This window comes from Neofelis nebulosa, chromosome 6, assembly GCF_028018385.1.
Source record: "Neofelis nebulosa isolate mNeoNeb1 chromosome 6, mNeoNeb1.pri, whole genome shotgun sequence".
NCBI classification, from domain to species: Eukaryota; Metazoa; Chordata; class Mammalia; order Carnivora; family Felidae; genus Neofelis; species Neofelis nebulosa.
This window is the reverse complement of record NC_080787.1, coordinates 138,684,257-138,707,433: the sequence shown is the minus strand read 5'-3', so window position 1 is coordinate 138,707,433 and position 23,177 is coordinate 138,684,257. Positions and strand designations below refer to the sequence as shown.

Here is a 23,177-nt window from a genome sequence, read left to right as displayed (position 1 = left end):
TACGCTTACTTCCTTTAATATTGATTTAAAAAACTGATACTAATGTGAAAAACCACCTCAGTCAACATTGAGGCCCTAAAGAGCACTCAGCTTAAACTTAAATTTTCATTAAAAGTATGTTTTATGAAGAATGTTTAAAATATTGTTTTATATATATTATATACAGTTTGAGAAAACAGAAAACATACTTCATATACATAACATCATCTTATTGAAATGGTTATGTTTGGGATTATGAAACTTCCTGAGCATAAAATTCAAATTAGCAAGGTAATAATATCTGTGTCTCAAACTAGTTTTACTTAACAAATATTATACAGTTAATGAGTAAAAATGTGACAATTTCAGAAATCCAGAAGCTCACCTATTGATTGTGGAGAATCCATATAAGGGTTACATTTTGCATAGTGGGAGCGGTCTGTGGCCAGCATTACTTCAAACACTTTATCTGTTTTGATGATTCCATTTTCTGAAACGAACGAGGCAAACATTTTAAGCTGGGAGTGAGATGATGAGATGATTAGCTATATTTTAGAATAATTACTCTGGTTGCACTGTAGAGACTGGATTGGAAGAGAGCAAGAATGGCAGTTGTTGCAATGACCCAGGTAAACACAACCTGGTCCTCAGTGAGGACAGTTAGGATAAAGAAAAGTAGGATTTGAGTTATATTGAATAGGTAATGTATACTTAACTAACTAGCTTTGAAGGAAGAACGGGGATAATGGCTGAAATGCTGATGTCACACACTGACTTGAGAAATCCTACAGAAGGAGCAGAGTTAAGGAGAAAAGGGTAACTTACTTATTCAGTTAATGGCTAAAGCATACAGGTGGAGATACGCAGCAGTCCACGGAACACGTGGATCTGGAGTTCAGGAAAGAGATCTAGGGCGGTGATAAAGATTTCTAGTTATACAGATGGTAACTGAAGCAACGGAAGTGAAATAAGTGGCCAGGGAAGAATACACAGGAAGAAAAACAAAAGCGAACACTGAAGAGATGTGCAAAGGAAGCAGAACCTTCAGAGATTATGACAAAGAGCAGTCACAAGGGTGGATGAAAATCAAGTAGATAAACTGTTACAAAGCCCAAGCGAAAAGAAATTTTTCAAGAAGGAAAGCAGGGTGAGTAATGATTATATATGGGTCCCCCAACTATTCATTCTTTGAGATTAAATATAATACGTTAACTTTGAATAACCTTCATGGTACCATGTTGTTATTCAGTAAAGTCCTTATTAACTCACTCAATAAGTTTATTGACTGTCTAATACATACCAGACAAAATGGTATATGCTTAGGATTATACAAATAAACAGGACAGCATATTCCTGTCCTCACAGATCTAAAAACTGTAAGATTAAATGTATGAACTTGACTTTAACATTCAAGAAATAAAAATTTTTAACCAAAATATGCTTTGCTGAATTTGGCTACGTTATGAATGACTATTTTAAAATGAGACTTTAGGGGCGCCTGGGTGGCACAGTTGGTTAAGCTTCCAACTTCAGCTCAGGTCAGGACCTCATGGTTCATGAGTTCAAGTCCTGCGTTTTGGGCTCTGTGCTGACAGCTCAGAGCCTGGAGCCTGCTTCAGATTTTGTCTCCCTCTCTCGCTGCCCCTCCCCCGCTCGTGCTCTGTCTCTCTCTCTCTCTCTCTCTCTCTCTCTCTCTCTCAAAAATAAACAAACATTAAAAAATTTTCTTTGAAAAATGAGACTTTAGTGGGGTGCCTGGCTGGCTCAGTTGAGAGAGGATGTGACTTGGGGCACCTGGGTGGCTCAGTCGGTTGAGCCTCTGACTCTTGATTTCGGCTCAGGTCATGATCTCACAGTTCGTTAGATCGAGCCCCACATCACGCTCCACACTGATAGTGCAACCTCTGCTTGGGATTCTCTTTCTTCCTCTTTCTGCCCCTCCCCTGCAAGCGTGTGTGTGTGTGCACACTCTCTCACTCTTTCTCTCTCTCAAAATAAATGAATAAACTTTAAAAAAAAGGAAAAACATGTGACTCTTGATCTCAGGGTTGTGAGTTCAAGCCCCACGCTGGGTGTGGAGATTACTTATATAAATAAACTTAAAAAAAAATAAGACATCAGTAAAAGCATCATGAGAAGTTTCAAATATTTATGCAAACCTATTTAATTTATTCATTAACTGTGGAGTGTCCAGGTTCTAGAGGGTAATGGCAGTTACCAGAACCTGAATCTCTTCACATAGTCACTCAAAAAATCTTCAACCTAAGATCATGAAGGGGCATATATAAAACCACACATGACCCATGCCTTCATATTATTAGAAGGCAGAGAATATTCAGACTTCAAATTACCTATAAAATAAACACTAAATTCCAACAAAGTTCCTCCCATTGCTGTAAGCCTGTGGGTACAGAAAACCAGGGTAGGGATGGGATGAGGTTAAAAGACTCCAAGAGAAAAAGGAGAAGCAGGGGATACAGATGAAGCACACACAAAATCATTCCCCTCAAAAGGAGTAACAGCACTAAGTACTAAAATACGGAACACAGGCCTGGGACTTGGATCTTCACAGCACTGGCTATAAGAAAGGAACTTAAAAGACGGTGAGATGACGAAGATGCCAAGACCATTCAATGATGAAAGATCAGTCATTTTCAACAAACAGTGCTGGGACAACTGGATAACCACATGTAAAAGAATGAAACTCAAACTTTACTTCATATCATATATAAAAATTAACTCAAAATGGATCAAAGACCTAAGTATATGAGCTAATACCATAAAACTCATAGAAGATAATATTGAGGTAAATCTTCATGACCTTGGATTTGGCAATGGACTCACAGATAGAAAACCAAAAGCACAAGCAACAAGAGAAAACAATAGAAATTGGATTTCATCAAAATTAAAAGTTTCTGTGCCTTAAGGATGCTCTCAAGAAAGTGAAAAATAACTCATAGAATGGGAGAAAATATTTGCAAATCATGTATCTGGGAAGGGACTTGTATTTAGAATATATAAAGAACTCTTACAATTCAATGTAAAGAGACAAAATGTGCGAAGAATCTGAATAGACATTTCTCCAAAGGTATACAAGTGGCCAATAGGTACATGAAAAGATGCTGCTCAGGGAAATGCAAATTAAAACCACAATGAGACACCACTTCATAGCCCCTACAATGGCTACAATCAAAAAGGCAGATGATAAATACTGGCAAGGACTTATGCACTGCAGGTGGAAATGTAAAACGGTGCTGCCACCTCAGAAAATGGCAGTTCCCCAAATGGTTAAAGGTAAGAGTTACCACAGGACCCAGCAATTCTATTCCTATATGTATACCCAAGAGAAATGAAAATATATGTTCACACGGAAACTTGTACACAAATGTGCATAGGAGCATTATTCATAATAGCCCAACATGGTAATAACCCATATGTCCACCAATGAATGGGTACACAAAATGTGGTATATCCATACAATAAAATATTATTAAACCATAAAAGTACTGACTCCTGCTACCACATAATACGAACCTTGAAAACACTGTGCTAAGTGAAAGAAACCAGTAGCAAAACACCAGATACTGTATGATTCTATTCAAAAATTAAATGGGACTAGAGGTGGCAACCATGAGAAGTTCTACTTCTGGGGGAGAATCAAATAAAAAGGGAAAGGATGGTGCCTCTTGGTGCAGCAACAGGGAAAAGATAATTAAGGATATTACAGAAACAAAAGAGCAACAAGATGTGCTGACTCCTCCCCTTTTCCCAACACTACTCCCAACACATCATCGTCCATTAAAGAAACTGCAAGTCAGGGGCACCTGGGTGGCTCAGTTGGTGAAGCGTCCGACTTCGGCTCAGGTCATGATCTTACAGTTCGTGGGTTCGAGCCCCATGTCCAGCTCTGTGCTGACAGCCCAGATCCTGGAGCCTGCTTCAAATTCTGTGTCTCCCTCACTCTCTGCCCTTCCCCCGCTCTCACTCACTCTGTCTCTCTGTCTCTCAAAAGTAAACATTAAAAAAATTAGGGGCGCCTGGATGGCGCAGTCGGTTAAGCATCCGACTTCAGCCAGGTCACGATCTCGCGGTCCGTGAGTTCGAGCCCCGCGTCAGGCTCTGGGCTGACGGCTCGGAGCCTGGAGCCTGTTTACGATTCTGTGTCTCCCTCTCTCTCTCTGCCCCTCCCCCGTTCATGCTCTGTCTCTCTCTGTCCCAAAAATAAATAAAAAACGTTGAAAAAAAAAAAAAATAAATAAATAAATAAATAAATTAAAAAAAAAAAAAAAAAAGAAACTGCAAGTCACAATACTGAAAAAAGGCACTGTTGAATTGTGTCCACAAAATGTTTAAAAATAGGAAAACGAAAAAACTCAACTCCATCCAAAGATACTGTAAAAAGAAAACAAAATACAAATAAAAACATTCCGGCTGATTAAACAGAAACAATAATTTTAAAACTACATTCAAAGAAAACCTAGCAGAAAGTAAGTAAAAATATTACCAGGCCAACTTCATGACATTTACTAATAAAACTATCAGACTTTATTTGAAGAATTTTTTTAATGTCTATTTATTTACTTTGGTGTAGCTTTCTTTTCTTTTTTTTTTTACAATTATTTATTTTTGAGAGACAGAGCACAAGTTGGGGAGGGGCTGAGAGAGAAGGAGACACAGAATCCGAAGCAGGCTCCAGGCTCTAAGCCATCAGCAGAGCCCGATGCGGGGCTCGAACCCACAAACCGCGAGATCATGACCTGAGCCGAAGTTGGACGCTCAACCAACTGAGCCACCCAGGCGCCCCTCTTTTTTATATATATGTAATTTGTTGTCAAATTGGCTTCCATACAACACCCAGTGCTCATCCCAACAGGTGCCCCCCTCAATGCCCACCACCCACTTTCCCTTCTCCCCCACCCGTCATCAACCTTCAGTTTGTTCTCTGTATTTAAGAGTCTCTTATGGTTTGCCTCCCTCCCTCTCTGTTTGTAACTTCTCCCCCACTTCCCCTTTCCCCCATGGTCTTCTGTTACATTTCTCAAGATCCACATATGAGTGAAAATATATGGTATCTGTCTTTCTCTGACTGACTCATTTCACTTAGCATAATACCCCCCAGTTCCATCCACGTTGTTGCAAATGGCCAGATTTCATTCTTTCTCATTGCCAAGTAGTATCCCATTGTATATATAAACCACATCTTCTTTACCCATTCATCAGCTGATGGACATTTAGGCTCTTTCCATAATTTGGTTATTGTTGAAAGCACTGCTATAAACATTGGGGTACATGTGCCTCTATGCATCAGCACTCCTATATCCCTTGGGTAAATTCCTAGCAATGCTATAGCAATGCTATTGCTGGGTCATAGGGTAATTCTATTTTTAATTTTTTGAGGAACCTCCACAGTTTCCCAGGGCAGCTGCACCAGTTTGCATTCCCACCAATGGTGCAAGAGGGTCCTGCTTCTCCACATCCTCACCAGCATCTATAGTCTCCTGATTTGCTCATTTTAGCCACTCTGACTGGTGTGAGGTGGTATCTCAGTGTGGCTTTGATTTGTATTTCCCTGATGATGAGTGACAGTGAGCATCGTTTCATGTGTCTGTTGGTAATCTGGATGTCTTCTTTGGAAAAGTATCTATTCATGTCTTCTGCCCATTTCTTCACTGGATTATTTGTTTTTCAGGTGTGGAGTTTGGTGAGTTATTTATAGATTTTGGATACTAGCCCTTTATCCGATATGTCATTTGGAAATATCTCTTCCTGTTCCATTGGTTGCCTTTTAGTTTTGTTGATTGTTTCCTTTGCAGTGCAGAAGCCTTTTATCTTGATGAGGTCCCAATAATTCATTTTTACTTTTAATTCCCTTGCCTTTGGAGATATGTCAAGTAAGAAATTCCTGTGGCTGAGGTCAAAGAGGTTGTTGCAAACTATCAGAGTTTAAAGGCAAGGAAAAAAAAACCCACAGAGCCTCAAGGCAAAAAAATCAAGTTATGTAATAAGGATTGAAAAAAAAAAATTGGGCAACCGTCAGATTTCCTAAGAGCAAAATTCAGAGCAAAAAAGGAATAAAGCAACATTTTCAAGAAATTCAAGAAAAGAAAGTACAAATCAACAATTTAAAAAAGCAAATTACCGGGCACCTGGCTGGCTCAGTCCATACAGCATGCGACTCTTGATCTCTGGGTCATGAGTTTGAGAGTTCAAGCCCCACATTGTGGGTAGAGTTTATGTAAAAAAAATTTTTTTAAACCCACAAAACAACAAGAACAGCAAACTACTGATACATTCAACAACATAGATAAAGTTCAAAAGCATTAACGTCAGTGAAAGAAGCCATATATACTATATGACTCCTATAGATTGTGCACTATATGACAATTTATATCAAATTCTAGAAAAGTCAAAATCATAGTGGCACAAAGCTGATCTGTGATTGCTAGAGGTTAGGGGTAAAGGAGATTGATTACTAAGCAACATGAGAAACTCTGTGGGTAAAAGAAATGTTCTAGATTGTAGATCAGCAAATTTACATAAAGGTCAAAATAGTAAATATTTCAGGCTTTGCAGGCCGAATAGTCTCTGTTGCAACAACTCAACTCTGTCAATGTAGTGTGGGAACAACACAAACAATACCAAATACAGGGAATGGCTGTGTTAAGTAATATAAGTCTTTATTTCTAAAAATAGACAGGGGCGCCTGGGTGGCGCAGTTGGTTAAGCATCCGACTTCAGCCAGGTCACGATCTCGCGGTCCGTGGGTTCGAGCCCCGCGTCAGGCTCTGGGCTGATGGCTCAGAGCCTGGAGCCTGTTTCCGATTCTGTGTCTCCCTCTCTCTCTGCCCCTCCCCCGTTCATGCTATGTCTCTCTCTGTCCCAAAAATAAATAAAAAAAAACGTTGAAAAAAAAAAAATTAAAAAAAAAAAAAAAAAAATAGACACCAGACCAGATTGGGCTTCTGAGGTGTGGTTTGCTAATCCCTATTCTACATCATTAGGGTGTTGGTTACACAACTATATTTGTCAAATTTTTCAAACTGTAATTTTTTTTTTAGGATTTTATTTGTTTTAAGTATGCTCCATGCCCAACATGGGGCTCAAACTCACAACCTCAAGATCAAGTGTTGTATGCTCCACCCACAGGGCAAGCCAGGTGCCCGTCAGATTGTAATCTTAAAATTAGTTGATTTATACCTCAATAAAGATGTTTTTTTAAGTGTTAACCAAAGATTTTATACCCAGTCAAATTGTCCTTCAAATATCAAGTTTAGAGAAAAGATGTTTTGAATGTGCCAGAATTCTGGGAATGTCAGACAAGCCCTTCTGAGATATCTTCCAGAGGATGTGCTTCATCTAACCAAGAGATAAACAGGGATACATCATCAAAGGACACATAACCAACTGTAAAGCAAAGACTAAAACAGGGGTAGAGACATGGGTGGAATAATACATAAATGTCATATGGTTCTGACAAAGTAAAAAAAAAAATGCATCTGTAAACAATGAGAGGAGAAAAAAGGGGTAAAGTAGAATTAGATCATTGACTGTTATGTACGTAATAGGGGGAATCAAAGGATACCATTTAATACTGACTGACCAGATAACAAATAGAAAAGGTAGTTTAAAGACATTGCAAAAGGTATAAACACAAACCTTCCAAATAACGAAAGAATATAGTTAAAAATTAGCAAACAAAGCACGGAGTCTGTGTTTCATTCTCTCTCTGCCCCTACCCCACTTGTGCTCTGTCTCTCTCTGTCTCTCAAAAATAAATAAATGTAAAAAAATTAAAAAAAAAAAGAAAAAAGAAAAACATTGTAAATAGTCCTAGACTGGCAAAGACAAACTTATTTAGTCTTTTCATTTTAAAATATTATAAATTTTGGATATGCGGTGCCTGGGTGGCTCAGTTGATTAAGTCCGACTTTGGCTTGGGTCATGATCTCATGGCTTGAGGGTTCAATCCCTATGTCGGGCTCTGTGCTGACAGCTCAGAGCCTGGAGCCTGCTTCGGATTCTGTGTCTCCCTCTCTCTCTGCTCCTCCTCCTCCCTTGCACACTGTCTCTCTCTCTCTCAAATATAAATAAAACATTAAAAACATTTTTAAATAAAATAAAGTGTTATAAATTTTGGGTAAATTAACCCCCATGGGAAATATTATTTCTACACAAATAACTTTAAGCAAGCTACCTGTGAAATTTATTAAAATAAAATAGTGAAATAAATAAAACAGTGAAAGCATTTTCAAAACAATTTTAAATCACAATAAGACTTATTATTTACTAAACATAACCCTGTGCCAGACAAAATCCTACCCATATTATATACACTACCCCTGTTAAGGTATGAACTTGTGAACTACAAATAGTCTTATGCCATCTCTAACAATCTTATAAAGTAAGCACTATTGGGGTGCCTGGGTGGCTCAGTCAGTTGAGTGTCTGACTTTGGCTCAGGTCATGGTCTTACAGCTAGTGAGTTCAAGCCCTGCATCAGACTGTACTGACGGCTCGGAGCCTGGAGCCTGCTTCGGATTCTGTGTCTTCCTCTCTCTCTGCCCCTCCCCTGCTTGTGCTCTGTCTCTCTGTCTCTCTCTCTCTCTCTCTCTCTCTCTCTCTCTGTCTCAAAAATAAATAAATATTTTTTTAAAAAGTAAGCACTATTATTACTCCATTTTACAGATGATAAAGTTGAGTTTAGAGACTAAGTTGTCTAAGACCTCAGAGCAAATCAGATGTAGGGCCATTCAAATTGAGATGTTACATTCCTACTAACCACTTAACTATACTTCCACTAACATATTCAAATAGCTTAATGACTTCTAATTCATTTCCCAAAATGATTCTTTTTTTTAAATGTTATTTATTTATTTTGAGAGAGCGAGAGAGGCAGAGGAAGAGGGACAGGGAAAGGGAGAGAGAGAACCCAAAGCAGGCTCCATGCTCAGCACAGAGCCTGATGTGGGGCTCGATCCCATGACCATGAGATCATGACATGAGCTGAAACCAAGAGTCAGACACTTAACTGACTGAGCCACCCAGGCACCCTCCAAAATAACTGAGTGGTTCTTTTGTCTTGAACTCAATTCAAATTCTAGAGAGATGATTCACAGACTCTCAAGGTTACATGGGGTCTTAGGATCCCTAAAGTCTAACTTCTTCATAAATTGGTATCATGACTACTATTTGAAGATTTCCACATTCAAATCACTCTATTATATTTCCCTGTATTAATATGAAATCTCCCTCTTTATAACTTACTTACATGAACGCTTAGTACTGCTCTCTTAAGCCACAAAAGAAATACTGAATTTTCTATCCAGCCAACATTTTTCATTCATCTGAAGACATATGACCACTTGTATCTTTAAGATACAAGCCTTATCTTTCTCAGATTTAGCAGCTTCATTCAATGTCTCCAATATTCATCAGTTTTTAAAACCATCATCATATTCACTTATTCATTCTTTGGATGGATACTTAAAAGTGTGATATCTAAAATCAAACATATTGTTCCAGGCACATTCTAAAAACCAAAGTGAACAGACTACTTCCCTTAAGCTAGGTAATACACTTCTATCAAACTCACATGAGTTTCTTTGGCTACTTTCTTACTCTATGTAGGCATATGGAATTTACTAAAAACTCTATATGGTCTTTGTTGTTGTTGTTAAAATGTTTATTTATTTATTTTTGAAACAGAGAGAGAGAGAAAGATGGAGACAGAGGCAGAGAGAGAATACCAAGCAGGCTCCACTCTGTCAGTGCAGAACCCAATGCAGGGCTTGATCTCAAGAACTGTGAGACCATGGCCTAAGCCGAAATGGAGAGTCAGATGCTTAACCAGCTAAGCCACCCAGGTGCCCCTCTAAATGGTTTCTTACTTTTTTTTTTTTAATTTTTTTTAAATTTATTTATTTGAGAGAGACAGAGTCAGTATGAGAAGGGGAAGGACAGAGAGAGAGGGAGAGTGAATCCCAAGCAGGCTCCACACCATCAGCACAGAGCCCAAAGTGGGGCCCAAGCCCATGAACCTGGAGATCATGACCTGGGCTGAAACTGAGAGTTGGACGCTTAACCAACTGAGCCACCCAGGCACCCCTCTAAATGGTTTTTAAAAGCATGTCACTATTTATTAAAAAGATGAACACATCAAGTCTCAGTATCAACCCTTATTATGCCATTATTGGGTAGTTTCCAAAATTTTCACAATATTCTTTTTGTTTTTGCCCCAAATTCCATATTTTGAAAGATGCCTAAACCAAGCTACATTTACTAAGTTATTAAGTCATTTTACCATTTTTGGTAATCTGACATGTATAACTGCCAGCACCCTGAACTATTTTTAGCAAACAGTAAAATAATTTAATGTTTCACTTTTCGTGGATAGCCCAATTATGAGTAAATGTGTAATTACCATCAGGCTTTCTGAAATAGCAAACAGCTCTATAACCACCCATACCCAATCTTCCTGCACCCTAGGGACCAAGGACCTTAATTAAATAATTATAAGAATGGCTAGTGTTGGTCCAAATATGCAATTGATCCAAATAAGAAGGTTCAAAAAGGAGAATGTAGTAGAATCCAAGCCATAAACCAAATAATAAAAAAACTTAAAGAGATCAGAGCCATGTTGAGAAGGTATCTGTTTCTCATTTTTTTTTTCTTAAAAACATCTTTTTTTTTTAATGTTTATTTATTTATTTTTGAGAGAGAGAGAGAGAGAGAGAGAGAGCAAGCAGGAGAGGGTCAGGCAGAGAGGGAGACAGAATTCCAAGCAGGCCCACGCAGTCAGCACAGAGCCCAACATGGGGCTTGAGCTCAGGAACTGTGAGATCATGACCTGAGCTGAAATCAAGGGTCAGATGCTTAACCGACTGAGATACCCAGGCGCCCCTCTGTTTCTCTTCTTAACTTCAGGGGTGGAGAAGGGTGCAGAGGGAAATAAGTTCCGGGGGAAAAAAAAAAAAAAGATATGAAAGAAAACTAAAATGTGACAGGATTTAAAGCAACTGATGTAATACAAAACAAGGAAAAATATCTGACTATTCCTCTACAATAGTAGGAGGGATCTGTGATACTGGAAACAGAAGGCAGGGAATAAACGCACAGCAGACTACATAACTCAGTCATGAGTTATCATCACTGGTGACTATTGATTTTCAACACTTAAAAATCAACAAAGTACAGGAGTACCTGAGTGGCTCAGTCGGTTGAGTGTCCGACTTTGGCTCAGGTCATGATCTTGCAGTTTGTGAGCTCAAGCCCCACGTTGGGCTCACTGCTGTCAGTGCAGAGCCTGTTTCGGATCCTCTGTCTCCCTCTCTCTCTGCCTCTCCCCCACTCACTCTCTCTCTCAAAAATAAATAAATTGAAAACATTAAAAAAACAACAATGTACAGAAAATTTATTTACTGCTCAGAACAAAATGCAAACTATCAATTTTGACAATGTAAAAGACCCACTAATAAGTTGTAAAATGAGAGGAAGAGCTCGCTGGTATCCTTTCTTACAAAGTTACCAGAGGTAGTGTTAGTTTATGAATTATTGAACAAGAAACTGAGGTTAAAGTATATTACTTAAAGTTACAAAGGTAACCACAAAAAAGGAAGCAAAAATTATGATGGGGGAGGAGTAGGTGTAAATACTCATCCATCTTGGCAGGAGGTCAACAGATAATGTCCAAAGTTGATAAAATAAGAAATGACAGTTTAACCACATGATTTAAAGACATGAAGGTAACTAACAGAAGAACCAAAAAAACATAGTTAAAAGTGGTTCCCGGGGTGCCTGAATGGCTCACTCGGTTAAGCATCCCACTCTTGAACTGAGCTCAGGGCTTGATCTCTGGGTCATGAGTTCAAGCCCTCCGTTGGGCTTTATGCTGTGCATGGAGCCCACTAAAAACAAAACAAAACAAAACAACACAAGTGGTTCCGTCTAAGCAATGAGTCTAGGGGTGAGGAGGAATAGGGCCAAGCAATCGTTATTTTTCACTAAAAGCCCTTCTGTATGATTTTATCTTTTAACCATGTACATATTACTTGACTAAAAATTAATCTTAATTCTCCCAACCCTTTATCACAGATGGTTTGTATTTATACACATATATATATATATACATATATATATATACACACACACATACACAAAATACACACACATACATAAATATACTCTCCAATTAGCAAGATCTAAGATGTAGTGAGAGAGTCCTTTTCCTTCACAGTGGTAGAATTTTAATGGAATGCATTACCTAGCTTCTCTATAGTTACCTATAATCTTACAATTAAGCTCTTGTCAATGGAACATACCAGAAATTATGCATGCAACTTCCAGATCATCCCCTTAAAAAGGAATGGGGGTTTTTCTCTTTCCTCAATCTTCACCCCACTGGCCAGAATATGGAAATGATGGAGGTAAATAAACTATCTTCAATCTTTCAGATGAGGGAAAGACTTTAGGAAGCACAAGAGAGATCCTTGTGCTCTACACTATGGAACCACCATATTAGCTCTGAATTACTTAGTTGTTACAGGATAGAGAAACTTTGATTATGTTAAGCCATTGTTATTTTGGTCTTTGTTATAGCAGCTGAATAGGTACCCTCAGGCACACAGTATATGAAGAGGAAAATGAAATCAGCCTGAAGAACAGAACTGGAGTTGGAGCATGGGAATAGTTAGTTGTATAAGGCCCTAAAGAGGCCGCAAAGCTAAGCAAAAGGTGTTTAATACAGCAAGCAACAGGAGCCTGGGAAGGCAAGCAACTTAACAGAAATTGGTATATTAGGAAAATCAGTATAATGTGTAGAACAGAGCTGAGGAAAGGGAAAGTGTGACAACGTATCAGACACTTGGAGGTCTATCACTCCAAGCGTGAACTAAGGACCTAGGTTGGGAAAGTATCAATGAAACTACAGTGGAAGCAAACCAAGAAAGGCATCTGGAAGAACTGTTCAGTTAATGTGGTAACGGTCTAAAAGAATCAATGACTACTTCAAGATTCGTGACCTGGGAGAATAGAAGAATGGAAGCAATCCTGGTAGAAATGAAAAAGAAGAGAGTCTGTGTTGATATGAAGCACTGAACACACCAGGAAGAATGCCCCGATGCAGAGCTCGAACTCACAAAGTGTGAGATCATGACCTGAGCCAAAGTCACACAGTTAACCGACTGAGCCACCCGGGTGCACCTGTTTCCTACCGAGAATTAGACATGATATGAGATAAGCAGAGCTTGAGACACTCTGGGTATAGAAAGTCTAAAAGATATTAGTTTCTGTTTTTATTTTATTTTGTATTTTATTCTATTTTATTTTGTTTTATTTTATTTTATTTTTAGAGAGAGAGAATGCAAGAGAGGAAGCAGGGCAGAGGGAGAGGGAGAATCTTAAGCAGGCTCCATGCTCAACATGGAGCCCGACATTGGGCTGAATCTCATGTCCCTGGGATCATGACCTGAGCTGAAATCAACAGTCAGATGCTCAACCGACTGAGCCACCCAGGTGCCCCTGAAAGAGATTAGTTTTAAATTCACACTATAATTAAAGAAGAATTTCATGTGACGGCAAGTTACAATAAAGCATATCATCTAAGTACCAGAGATTATTTCAAAATACTTCTTTCTTGGTGTGCCTGGGTAGCTCAGTCAGTTAAGTGTCCAAGTTTGGCTCAGACAATGACCTCATGGTTAATGGGTTCAAGCCTGGCGTCAGGCTCTGTGTTGGCAGCTCAGAGCCTGAAGACTACTTTGGATTCTGTGTCTCCTCTCTCTGCCTCTCCCCTGCTTGCACTCTCTCTCTCTCTCTCTCTCTCTCTCTCTCTCTCTCAAAAGTAAATGAACATTAAAAAAATTTTTTTTTCTAAATACATCTTTCTCACTAGAGTTGTCAAATCACTATGTTGTACAGTTGAAACTAATGTAGCACTCTGTCAGATAATTAATAAAGAAAAAATCATCTTGGGATGCCTGGGTGGCTCAGTTGGTTGAGTGTTTGACTTGTTTGACTTCAGCTTAGGTATGATCTCGTGGTTTTGAGTTCAAGCCCCATTTCAGGTTCACTGTTATCAGTGCGGAGCCCACTTTGGAAACTCTGTCCCCCCTCTCTCTTTGCCCTTCCTCCACTCGCTCACTCTCTCTCTCTCTCTCTCTCAAAAAACAAATAAACATTAAAAAATTTTTAAAAACCCACATCTTAAAAAAAAATTAATAAATACCCACATCTTTCCTTGAACTATCACTCCTAATAGATACATAAAGCTAACTATTTGTCTTGACACTATTTCTTTTTCTTTTCTTAAAGTTTATTTGGAGAGTGAGAGAGAGAGGGTGCGAAACAGAGATAGAGGGAGAGAGAGAATCCCAAGCAGACTGTGCTGTCAGCACAGAGCCCAATGCGGGGCTCAATCTCACAACCATGAGATCATGACCTGAGCCAAAATCAAGAGTTGGGTGCTCAACAGACTGAGCCATCCAGGTGACCCAGTTTTGACACTATTTCTTAAAGCAGCATGTTCCCTGGAGTCCTCACATTTGACAAACTAAAATGTCATACACAACTCTAAAATACAGGTAACCAAATGTTAACTTCTGTGGCTCTCTCCTAACACACACATACACAAACCCCACAGTTGATTTTATGAAATCCATGACATGTTTAAAATTACAGGATCTTGGGGCACCTGGGTGGCTCAGTTGGTTAAGCGTCTGACTCTTGATCTCAGCTCAGGTCATGATCTCATGGTTTGTGAGATCAAAACCCTCGTAGGGCTCTGCACTGACAACACTGAGTCTGTTTGGGATTCTCTCTCCCTCTCTCTCTGCCCCTCCCCTGTGTATTCTCTCTCTCTTGCTCTCTCTCTCCCTCTCCCCCCAGAATAAATAAACATTAAAAAATAAAATTACAGGGGCGTCTGGGTGGCTCAGTCAGTTGAGCGTCCGACTTCAGCTCAGGTCATGATCTCGCCGTCCATGGGTTTGGGCCCTGCATCGGGCTCTGTGCTGACAGCTCAGAGCCTGGAGCCTGTTTCGGATTCTGTGTCTCCCTCTCTCTCTGCCCCTTCCCCCGCTCACGCTCTGTCTCTGAAAAATGAATAAACCTTAAAAAAAAAATTAGAAATAAATAAATAAATACAATTACAGAATGCTGGATTTGGAAGGGTCCGTGGAAGTCTAGCACACAGTCAAAGCTGATGACATGTCTCTTCTACAACATCCCTTACAGAAAACGGTCATTCTTTGCTTCAACATATCCAGTGACAAAAAACATTATTTTTCAAAGCCAACTCTTCAATTGTTGGGATAGCATTGTGAATACTTCCTTATAATGAGCCAAAATCTGCCTCCCAGTTGTCCTGGTTTGACCCTCTACTACATAACATTTCCTCAAATATTTAAACACGATTGCTCTTCTTAAGCTTTCTCATTGCTAAATCAAACAACCTCAATCCCATCGAATCACCATATAAAATGCCGACACTCTCATCATCTTGATCACCCTTGTCTGAATATCTTGTTTTTTAACTGCTACTCTTAAAGCATGAGGGTCAAAGCTAAACGTAATACTAATAAAAATATGTGGAACAGCACAATGGACCCAAGACCACATTAAATAGAATGTAATATACAATACATCCAGATCTAGTGCTGCACAATAGAACTTACAATGATGGAAATGTTCTGTCTGCACTAACAGGCAGCTTGTAACCTCATGTGGATATTTATTTAAGAGAGAGAGAGAGAGAGAGAGAGAGAGAGAGAGTGAGAGAGAGTGAGAGCATGCACACAAGTTGGGGAGGTGGCAGAGGGAGAGACAGAATCTCAAGCAAGCTCCACGCTCAGTGTAGAGCCCGACACAGGGCTCGATCCCACGACCCTGGGATCATGACTTGAGCCAAATCAAGAGGCAGATGCTCAACCAACTAAGCCACCCAGGCACCTCTTCTTTCTTCTCTTTCTTTCTTTCTTTCTTTCTTTCTTTCTTTCTTTCTTTCTAAAGTCTCATGTGGCTACTGAGCTCTTGAAATATGGTTAGTGTGACTAAGAAACTGAATTTTTAATTTCATTTAATTTTAAATGATTTAAATTTAAGTAGACACAATATTAAAGCCCCCTCGTCGTATAAATTAAATCTGATTCAATGTACTGTAAGTTTACTTCTTAGTATGTACCCATAAAACTGACCTGAAACAAGTCAAATAAGGAGGTATGTTCTGGATTCTAAACGAGGCCCCAATTTCTGAAAATAATCCCTGAGGATTTTATTAGCTGGTTATATTTGGCCCATGAACACACATGATAAAATTATTGGAATATTCTCTTTCCCACTAGTTATGCTACTAGTCCTAAGAACTGACACTCTAAATACAAAAATAAAATAATTCCAATTTATTTGCAGAAATAAATAAGGATACAAAAACCACAAATCATCATAATTTTTATTCAAATGCCTGCTCTAAGTCTCCACTGAAATGTCTTATAAGCATCTCAAACACATCCCCCAAACTAAACTCCTGCTCTCCCCCACCTCCTTGCATGCCTCCTCCCCACAACTTCAAAGTCCCTGCTGCTCACTCACTTATTATTTCCAACTCAGAAAATGGCAGATCACTCCAGCTGCTCAGGCCCAAAACCTTGCTATCATATCCTTGATTCAGTCTTTCTCCCACACCCCTAATCCAAATCTACCACATGCAATTTTCTCTGCCTGGAATGCCTGTCCCGCAGCTCTATCTACCTAGCTAGAATTTCTTCCCCTCCACCAACTCTTTGTTCAAATGACACCTTAGTGAGGCCTTCTCCCCTACGACTGCAAATCTAGCACCCCACACTCCTCATCCTCCTTCCCTACTCTGTCATTTATAGTGTGACATACCAGCTATTTCACTTGTCTGCTCCCATTAGAAGTAACCTACAAGAGACAATATTTGTTGAGTGCTATATCCCTAGAGTTTGGCATACAGAAGAGAGTTAAATATCAGTTGGCTGAATGACAAATTCTATGTGGTATAGTATATGAGAAATGACACAAAGATGCAAAGTAAAAATAACTGATATATTAGGGCAGTGGACTGAAATTTTTTAACAAATAAAAATAGGTCAAAACAAAACAAAACACATTGTTTTACGTGGCCATGACTTGAAATGTTCCCAATAAAAGTAGAAAATAAATTCTAATATAAACATTACTTAAATTGTCACATTTCCTGGATTAAGCAGGCTCACAGTTATTTTAATTTGTTTCAAGAGCACATTATTAGCCCATAATTATAAAATAGCTATATTCTTTATTTCCATAAACCAGCACTAACACAGCCGCCACTAGCCACATGTGGGCTATTTAAGTTAAATAACACAAAAATTTAGTTCCTCAGCTGTGTTAACCACATTTCAAATGCTGAATGCCACATGTGGCTGATGACTACCATATTAAACTGCACAGATACAGACATTACAGACAACTCTTTGGGCAGGACTGCTATAGACTTCTTTTCTAAAACTTTATTCTAAAGCGTAAAACTGATTCAGCTGAAACATTGGCAGTGTTTAACCTCATAATTTCCAATTCTTTGTCAGTGATTTTTTTTAATTATAAGTTTTTTTTAATGTTTATTTAATTTTGAGATAGAGAGTGAGTGCAAGCTAGCAAAGGAGAGACAGAGAGAGAGGGAGACAGAGAACCTGAAGCAGGCTCCCCCCAACATGATTGCAAAGCCTGATGTGGGGCTTGAACTCACGAACCATGAGAGATCATGACCTAAGCCAAAGTCAGACACTCAACCAACTGAGCCACCCAGGTGCCCCTCTGTGTCAGTGATTCTTAAAGTGTGGTCCCAGATCAGTAGCAGAATTACCTAGGAACTCGTTAAAAATACCAATTATTGGGGGTGCTTGGCTAGCTCAGTTGGTGGAGCATGTGACTCCTGATCTCAGAGTTGTGAGTCTGAACCCCACACTGGATACGGAGCCAGCCTAAAAAGAATTAAAAAAAAAAAAAAGAAAAATACAAATTCTTGGACCACAGCAATCTGTTTCAACAAGCTCTCCAAGTGATCTAGGAGATTCTGAAGCATGCTCAAGTTTTAACCATTCTAAATTACTTAAGAGTGGTTGTCTGGGTGCCTGCCTGGCTCAGTTGGTGGAGCATGCGATTCTTGATCTTGGGGGTTGTGAGTTCAAAGCCCCACGTTGGGTGTAGAGATTACTCAAAAATAAAATCTTGGTTTTTTTTAATGTTTATTTTGAGAGAGAATGTGTGCATGCGTGGGGAGGGGCAAAGAGAGAGAGAGAGAGAGAGAGAGAGAGAGAGAGAAAAGGGGAATCCCAAGCAGGCTCCTCACCGTCGGCACAGAGTCCAACATGGGGCTCAATCCCACAAACTCTGAGATCATGACCTGAGCCAAAATCAAGAGTTGGACGCTTAAGCAACTGAGCTACCCAGGCACCCCAAAAATAAAATCTTTAAAAAAATAGTGATTTTCATCGTAACATAAGCTATGAAATATAAAATATACCATTACATTCTACAATATTCTATAAATGATGTATCAACTATGAAATCATACACAATCATAGTTATAGTATGACATCTTATAAAAGGAAAACTAAGTAAATATTTTTAATAAACTATAATACTGAAATTTTTTTAAATGTTTTATATATTTTTGAGAGAGAGAATACAAGCAGGGGGAGGGACAGAGAGAAAGAGGGACAGAAGATCTGAAGCAGGCTCTGCACTGAGAGCAGCAAGCCCCATGCCCATCTTGAATTCACAAACTGTGACATCATGACCTGAGCCGAAGTCAGACGCTCAACCGATTGAAGTCATCCAGGCACCCCGATAAACTGTAATAATATTAAAACTAAAGCAATCATGGGGCACCTGGGTGGCTCAGTCGTTTGAACATCCGACTCTTGATTTCTGCTCAGGTCATGATCTCACAGTTCACGAGATTGAGCCCTGAGTCAGGCTCCAAGCTGACAGGGCAGAGCCTGCTTAGAATTTCTCTCTTCCTCTCTCTTTCTACACTCTCACTCTCTCTCTCTCTCAAAATAAACAAACATTAAAAAAAAATCTAAAGCAATCGTGAACTTCATTGCTTTAAAAAGATACATAACTGTAATTTGCTTCCTCTTCCAATATGCAGATCCTTTTTCACTTCAACATCAATATAATAACGCTTTTCTTTAAGTTTTTAATTTTAATTCCAGTATAGTTAACAAATAGTGTTATATTACTTTCAAGTATATAATATAGTGATTCAACAACATAACCACACTTTAATCTTTTTCTAAAGATTCAAGTAGAAGCCTTTAAGTTATTAGAATAAACAGTGTAATAACCCAGAAAAGAAAGAAGTTTTCAACTTTTGTGCTAATTGAAATTCTCACATAAGAAAATATTACTTTTATAATAAACTAACAAATAAAAATGAAACCAGGTATCTCGGTGGCTCAGTAGATTAAGTGTCCTATTCTCGATTTCAGCTCATGTCTTTCTTACATGTCTTACATGTCTTACAGTTGTGAGACTGAACCCCAAGCCAGGCTCTGTCCTGACAGCATGGAGCCTACTTGGGATTCTCTCTCCTTCTCTCTGCCCCTCCCCCGTGCACTCTCTCTCTCAAAGTAAATAAATGAACATTTAAATAAAAATGAAACCTATTAGCTAGAATTCTGCAAGTAGTTGAAACTGACATTGCACAAGTGTTACGAGAGGAAAAACAATTTGAGTACTCAAACTTCCTCTTATGAATCATAGATAGAAGACTAAATATCTGCAATATCAACATCCACGTATGTTAAATATTTTTTAAATGTTTCTTTATTTCTGAGAGAGAGAGAGAGAGCACAAGTCAGGGTAGGGCAGTGACTGAGAGAGGGAGAGGGAGAGAGAGAATCCCTAGGGATTCTTCTGCGCTGTCAGCACAGAGCCTGAGGCAGGGCTCAGTCCCATGAACTGTGAAATGATGACCTGGGCAGAAACCAAGAGTCCAGTACTTAACTGAGCCATCCAGGTGCTCCTTAAATATTTATTATTAAATTTTCTGATAGAAAAATATCCTTAGAAATTTCAGCTAGGAATAAGAGAATATAATAAAATGATTATAAAACCACTGGGGAAAGAGGTAGGCTTGACTTCCTACACATATGGCCCAAAAAGGAGAGACTTTAAGAGCCTGATTACCAATTTCTGCCACAGCTGAGTGTCTATTGTGCCAACCTACCAGTGGAAAGTTATTTAATCATAATTTGTGCATAGAATGTTTTGGGTGTGTGCACTGCAACAGCAGGCACTACCCCATTTCAAGAAATTTTATCTAAAAACTTGCAACGTATTGAGCCTATGTGTAATCCATAGGAACCTAAATCACACTTCAAAATACTGCCTCAGCATATAATGTCCACTCCAATCAAATATCCTTCCATAAAGTGAACGCTGGCGATGCTTGACAGAATTGGGAAATCTAAACATTCTTCGTTGCTAAATACAAAGGATATAATTTCAAAATTTTAAAATACTGTAAAAAACAAAAAGTCAAATGACTAATAGTAAGTACTAACCATGTGCCAGACAAGAATATCTATTTTTGTCACTCATCTTGGTATTCCAAGCACAGATCCAAGCATATAAGGTATATTTAATTGCATTTAGGAGAAAAGGAAGGGGTATTGAGTTGAGAGAATTCGAAGATATTTAAAAAAAAAAAAAAAAAAAAAAAAAAAAGTCCCAGCCCTCAAGGAAGTTACAAATGGAATTAGGAAACATGACAAACATAAAAAAGGCTAAATAACATAAGACAAAAATACCACGTGGCAGGATACGATTATTTGCAAAGTTGGTGGCAAACGGGGCTATAAATTCTGATCACAGTGAGTATTATGGACTGCGGTCCTTCTGGTCTTCCAACCAGACAGCGACACTGTATTTCGATTTAAAAAAAGAAAGTGACACAGCACTCACATCCCACCCTAAAATCATCATAAGACGAAGGCATACAATAACTAAAGAGAATGACATGACAAAATTTCCACACAAAGCTTTTACAAAGCCTTGGTAGCCTTGAAAAACAAAGTCAGAACATTCCACACATACAATCCTTCGCTGGACCAGGACCTCTAATAGCTCCTGAAATACAAGTCTGTCAGGAACAGCATCCTCTGATAATTTCTTCCTCCGCCCCCACCCCCCCCCCACGAAGATATCCACTGGACAGCCGCCCCAGAAATTTCTCCCAGCATCCGCAATGACAATACTCTCATCTTTCCCTCCCTCCCCTCGCCTGTATCAGAGGGTGGCATCTCCCTCCAGAGGAAAAAACGGAGGGCGGGGGAGTCAGTGTGGGAGAGAATGCTCGCAGCGAGGTCGATTATTGAGGAGGAGGAAGGCGAGAAGATGCGGGGGTCGAGGGTGGGGTCCCAGGCCCCGCCAACATCTCCCCACCCCAAGGGCACGCCCCTCGCCCGCCGGACCCGGACGAACAGGCGGCTGACTCGAGTGACAGCCCCACCACCTGTGCCGCGACCCCTCCCCCAGGCCCGCGGGGAGACGCCTGCTCCTGCCCCACCAAGAGCAGCCCGTAGCTTTCTTTTCCCTTCGCGTCCACGTCGCCGATGAGTGACAGGTCCTGAGGGAGGCGATCGCCAGCGCATGCCGTTCGAGGCTGCTGGTGCAACCCTGCGCCGAACCCTCCAGCCGGTACCGGGCTGGAGATGGGGGGGCGGGGGGAGGGCAAACAGGGCGTTCCGGACGGCCCAGGGGGACCCAGTCCAGGCCTAGCCTGGCCCAGTTGCCCCACATCGGGCGGGGGTGGCACTTACTGCGGAGATTGTGGATTAGCTCCGAGTGGCTGGCGCCGCCGGATTTCCAGGCCATCGCTAAGCACACCCGGAGCAGGTACAGAACCACCTTCAACGCGGCGACGGTGCCCAGCAGTTTCCCCAAGAGTGAGACCACCTCCCACACGGTCACCGCCCCGCTCGCGTCCCCGCTGTAGCCTCCGCTCTGACTGCTGTCGCCGCCGGTGCCGCCACTGCGCGCTCCCGGCATCCCCCGCGGCACGCATGCGCTCTGTGACGCCGCGCGGCCTCGGGTGCGGCGGGGTGGGGCCGGAGGCAAGGGTGGCCTCGTGCCCCGCCGCCTGTGCCGGTGGCTGCTGCGGCTGCTGCGGACGGGCTGGGAGCCCGGGCTGAGTCAGCACCGCCGCCGCCGCCGCTGCAGCTGCTGCTGCGTGCCCCCTTCCTGAGGCCTCGGCCAACGCACAGGCAATTTGCTGAGTCGCCTTGCGGTTAGGCGGGGTGGGCCCCGAAGCGGTTGGTCGCGTGCCTGGCTATGGTCCTGGTCACTCAGCGCCGCGGCACGACGGCGAGGCTGATTCGTGCCGCCGCGTCTGCTCGATCTGGTTACGATCTGGTTACGATCTGGTTACGCCGCTGCCGGTAGCTCCGTAGTCGCAGCTGAGTCAGCTGTTGCGAGCGGCGGGTCTGCTCCTATAGCTGTCCAGATTGTTAGACGGTGGGCTTCCTTGGTCCTGTCTCACCCAACCCAGTTGTCTAATATTTAGGTCGGTTAGAACCCGAACTCCGTGTCGTGGAGCCTGAATAATCTTAATAGAACCAGAGGGCGAAGGCCCTCTCTCAACCGAGTACTCGAGCCTCTGGCTTTGTGACAAGTACATCAGTGTTCGTTTAGCAGAGACTTTGGGACCCTGGTTTGTTCTCAATTCTAAACCACAAAATCTGAGTGGAGGAACACCAAGACGGGTGGGTGGAGCGTAGGGAGTGCTTTGCTCCTGAAAACAATGCAATCGGTTAAAAATACCACAGTATCTTATGGAGAATGTGTTATTCTCCCAACACAAGTGCATTTTCAGCTGATTAATCCCCACAGATTCCAACGTTAGACTGGACACCAGCTTTATCGCTATCAGCCCTGTAAGACAATGAGTGAGAAGCTGACAGGGAACATTGCCTATCACATCCAACTTGCTGACTCCTAATCAGACCTGAGACTGACAGAATCCAGTCATCATTTAGTCCGATAAACGTTTAAGAAAGGAAACGAAGTGATGTCAAGACCTCTACGCTACTGCATGAGCAGCAATTTTCAAATTCCAATTCTCACCAGATTTTGTTAAATGTAACACTCAGCCTACTCCTCCTCCTAAATATACTTGTACATTACCTGTTTTCTGG

At 40.7% G+C, this 23,177-nt stretch overlaps 1 protein-coding gene across 3 annotated transcripts in view; it reads right to left on the bottom strand.

Moving 5' to 3' along the window:
- The window catches only part of PCMT1 (protein-L-isoaspartate (D-aspartate) O-methyltransferase), a 51,732-nt gene extending 29,590 nt beyond the window's left edge, over nucleotides 1–22,142 (bottom strand). For 2 of the 3 annotated variants that reach the window (XM_058735618.1, XM_058735617.1), the window contains exons 1-2: nucleotides 21,804–22,121; nucleotides 365–469 (exon numbers count right to left, since the gene is read on the bottom strand). In XM_058735618.1, coding sequence (XP_058591601.1) covers nucleotides 365–469; nucleotides 21,804–22,032 — 334 coding nt within the window. In that variant the 5' untranslated portion in view covers nucleotides 22,033–22,121. Of the gene's footprint in view, nucleotides 1–364; nucleotides 470–21,803 lie in introns of all 3 variants that reach the window. The other variant, XM_058735615.1, reaches the window with a different exon arrangement.
- Between the last annotated feature and the right edge of the window lie 1,035 nt (nucleotides 22,143–23,177).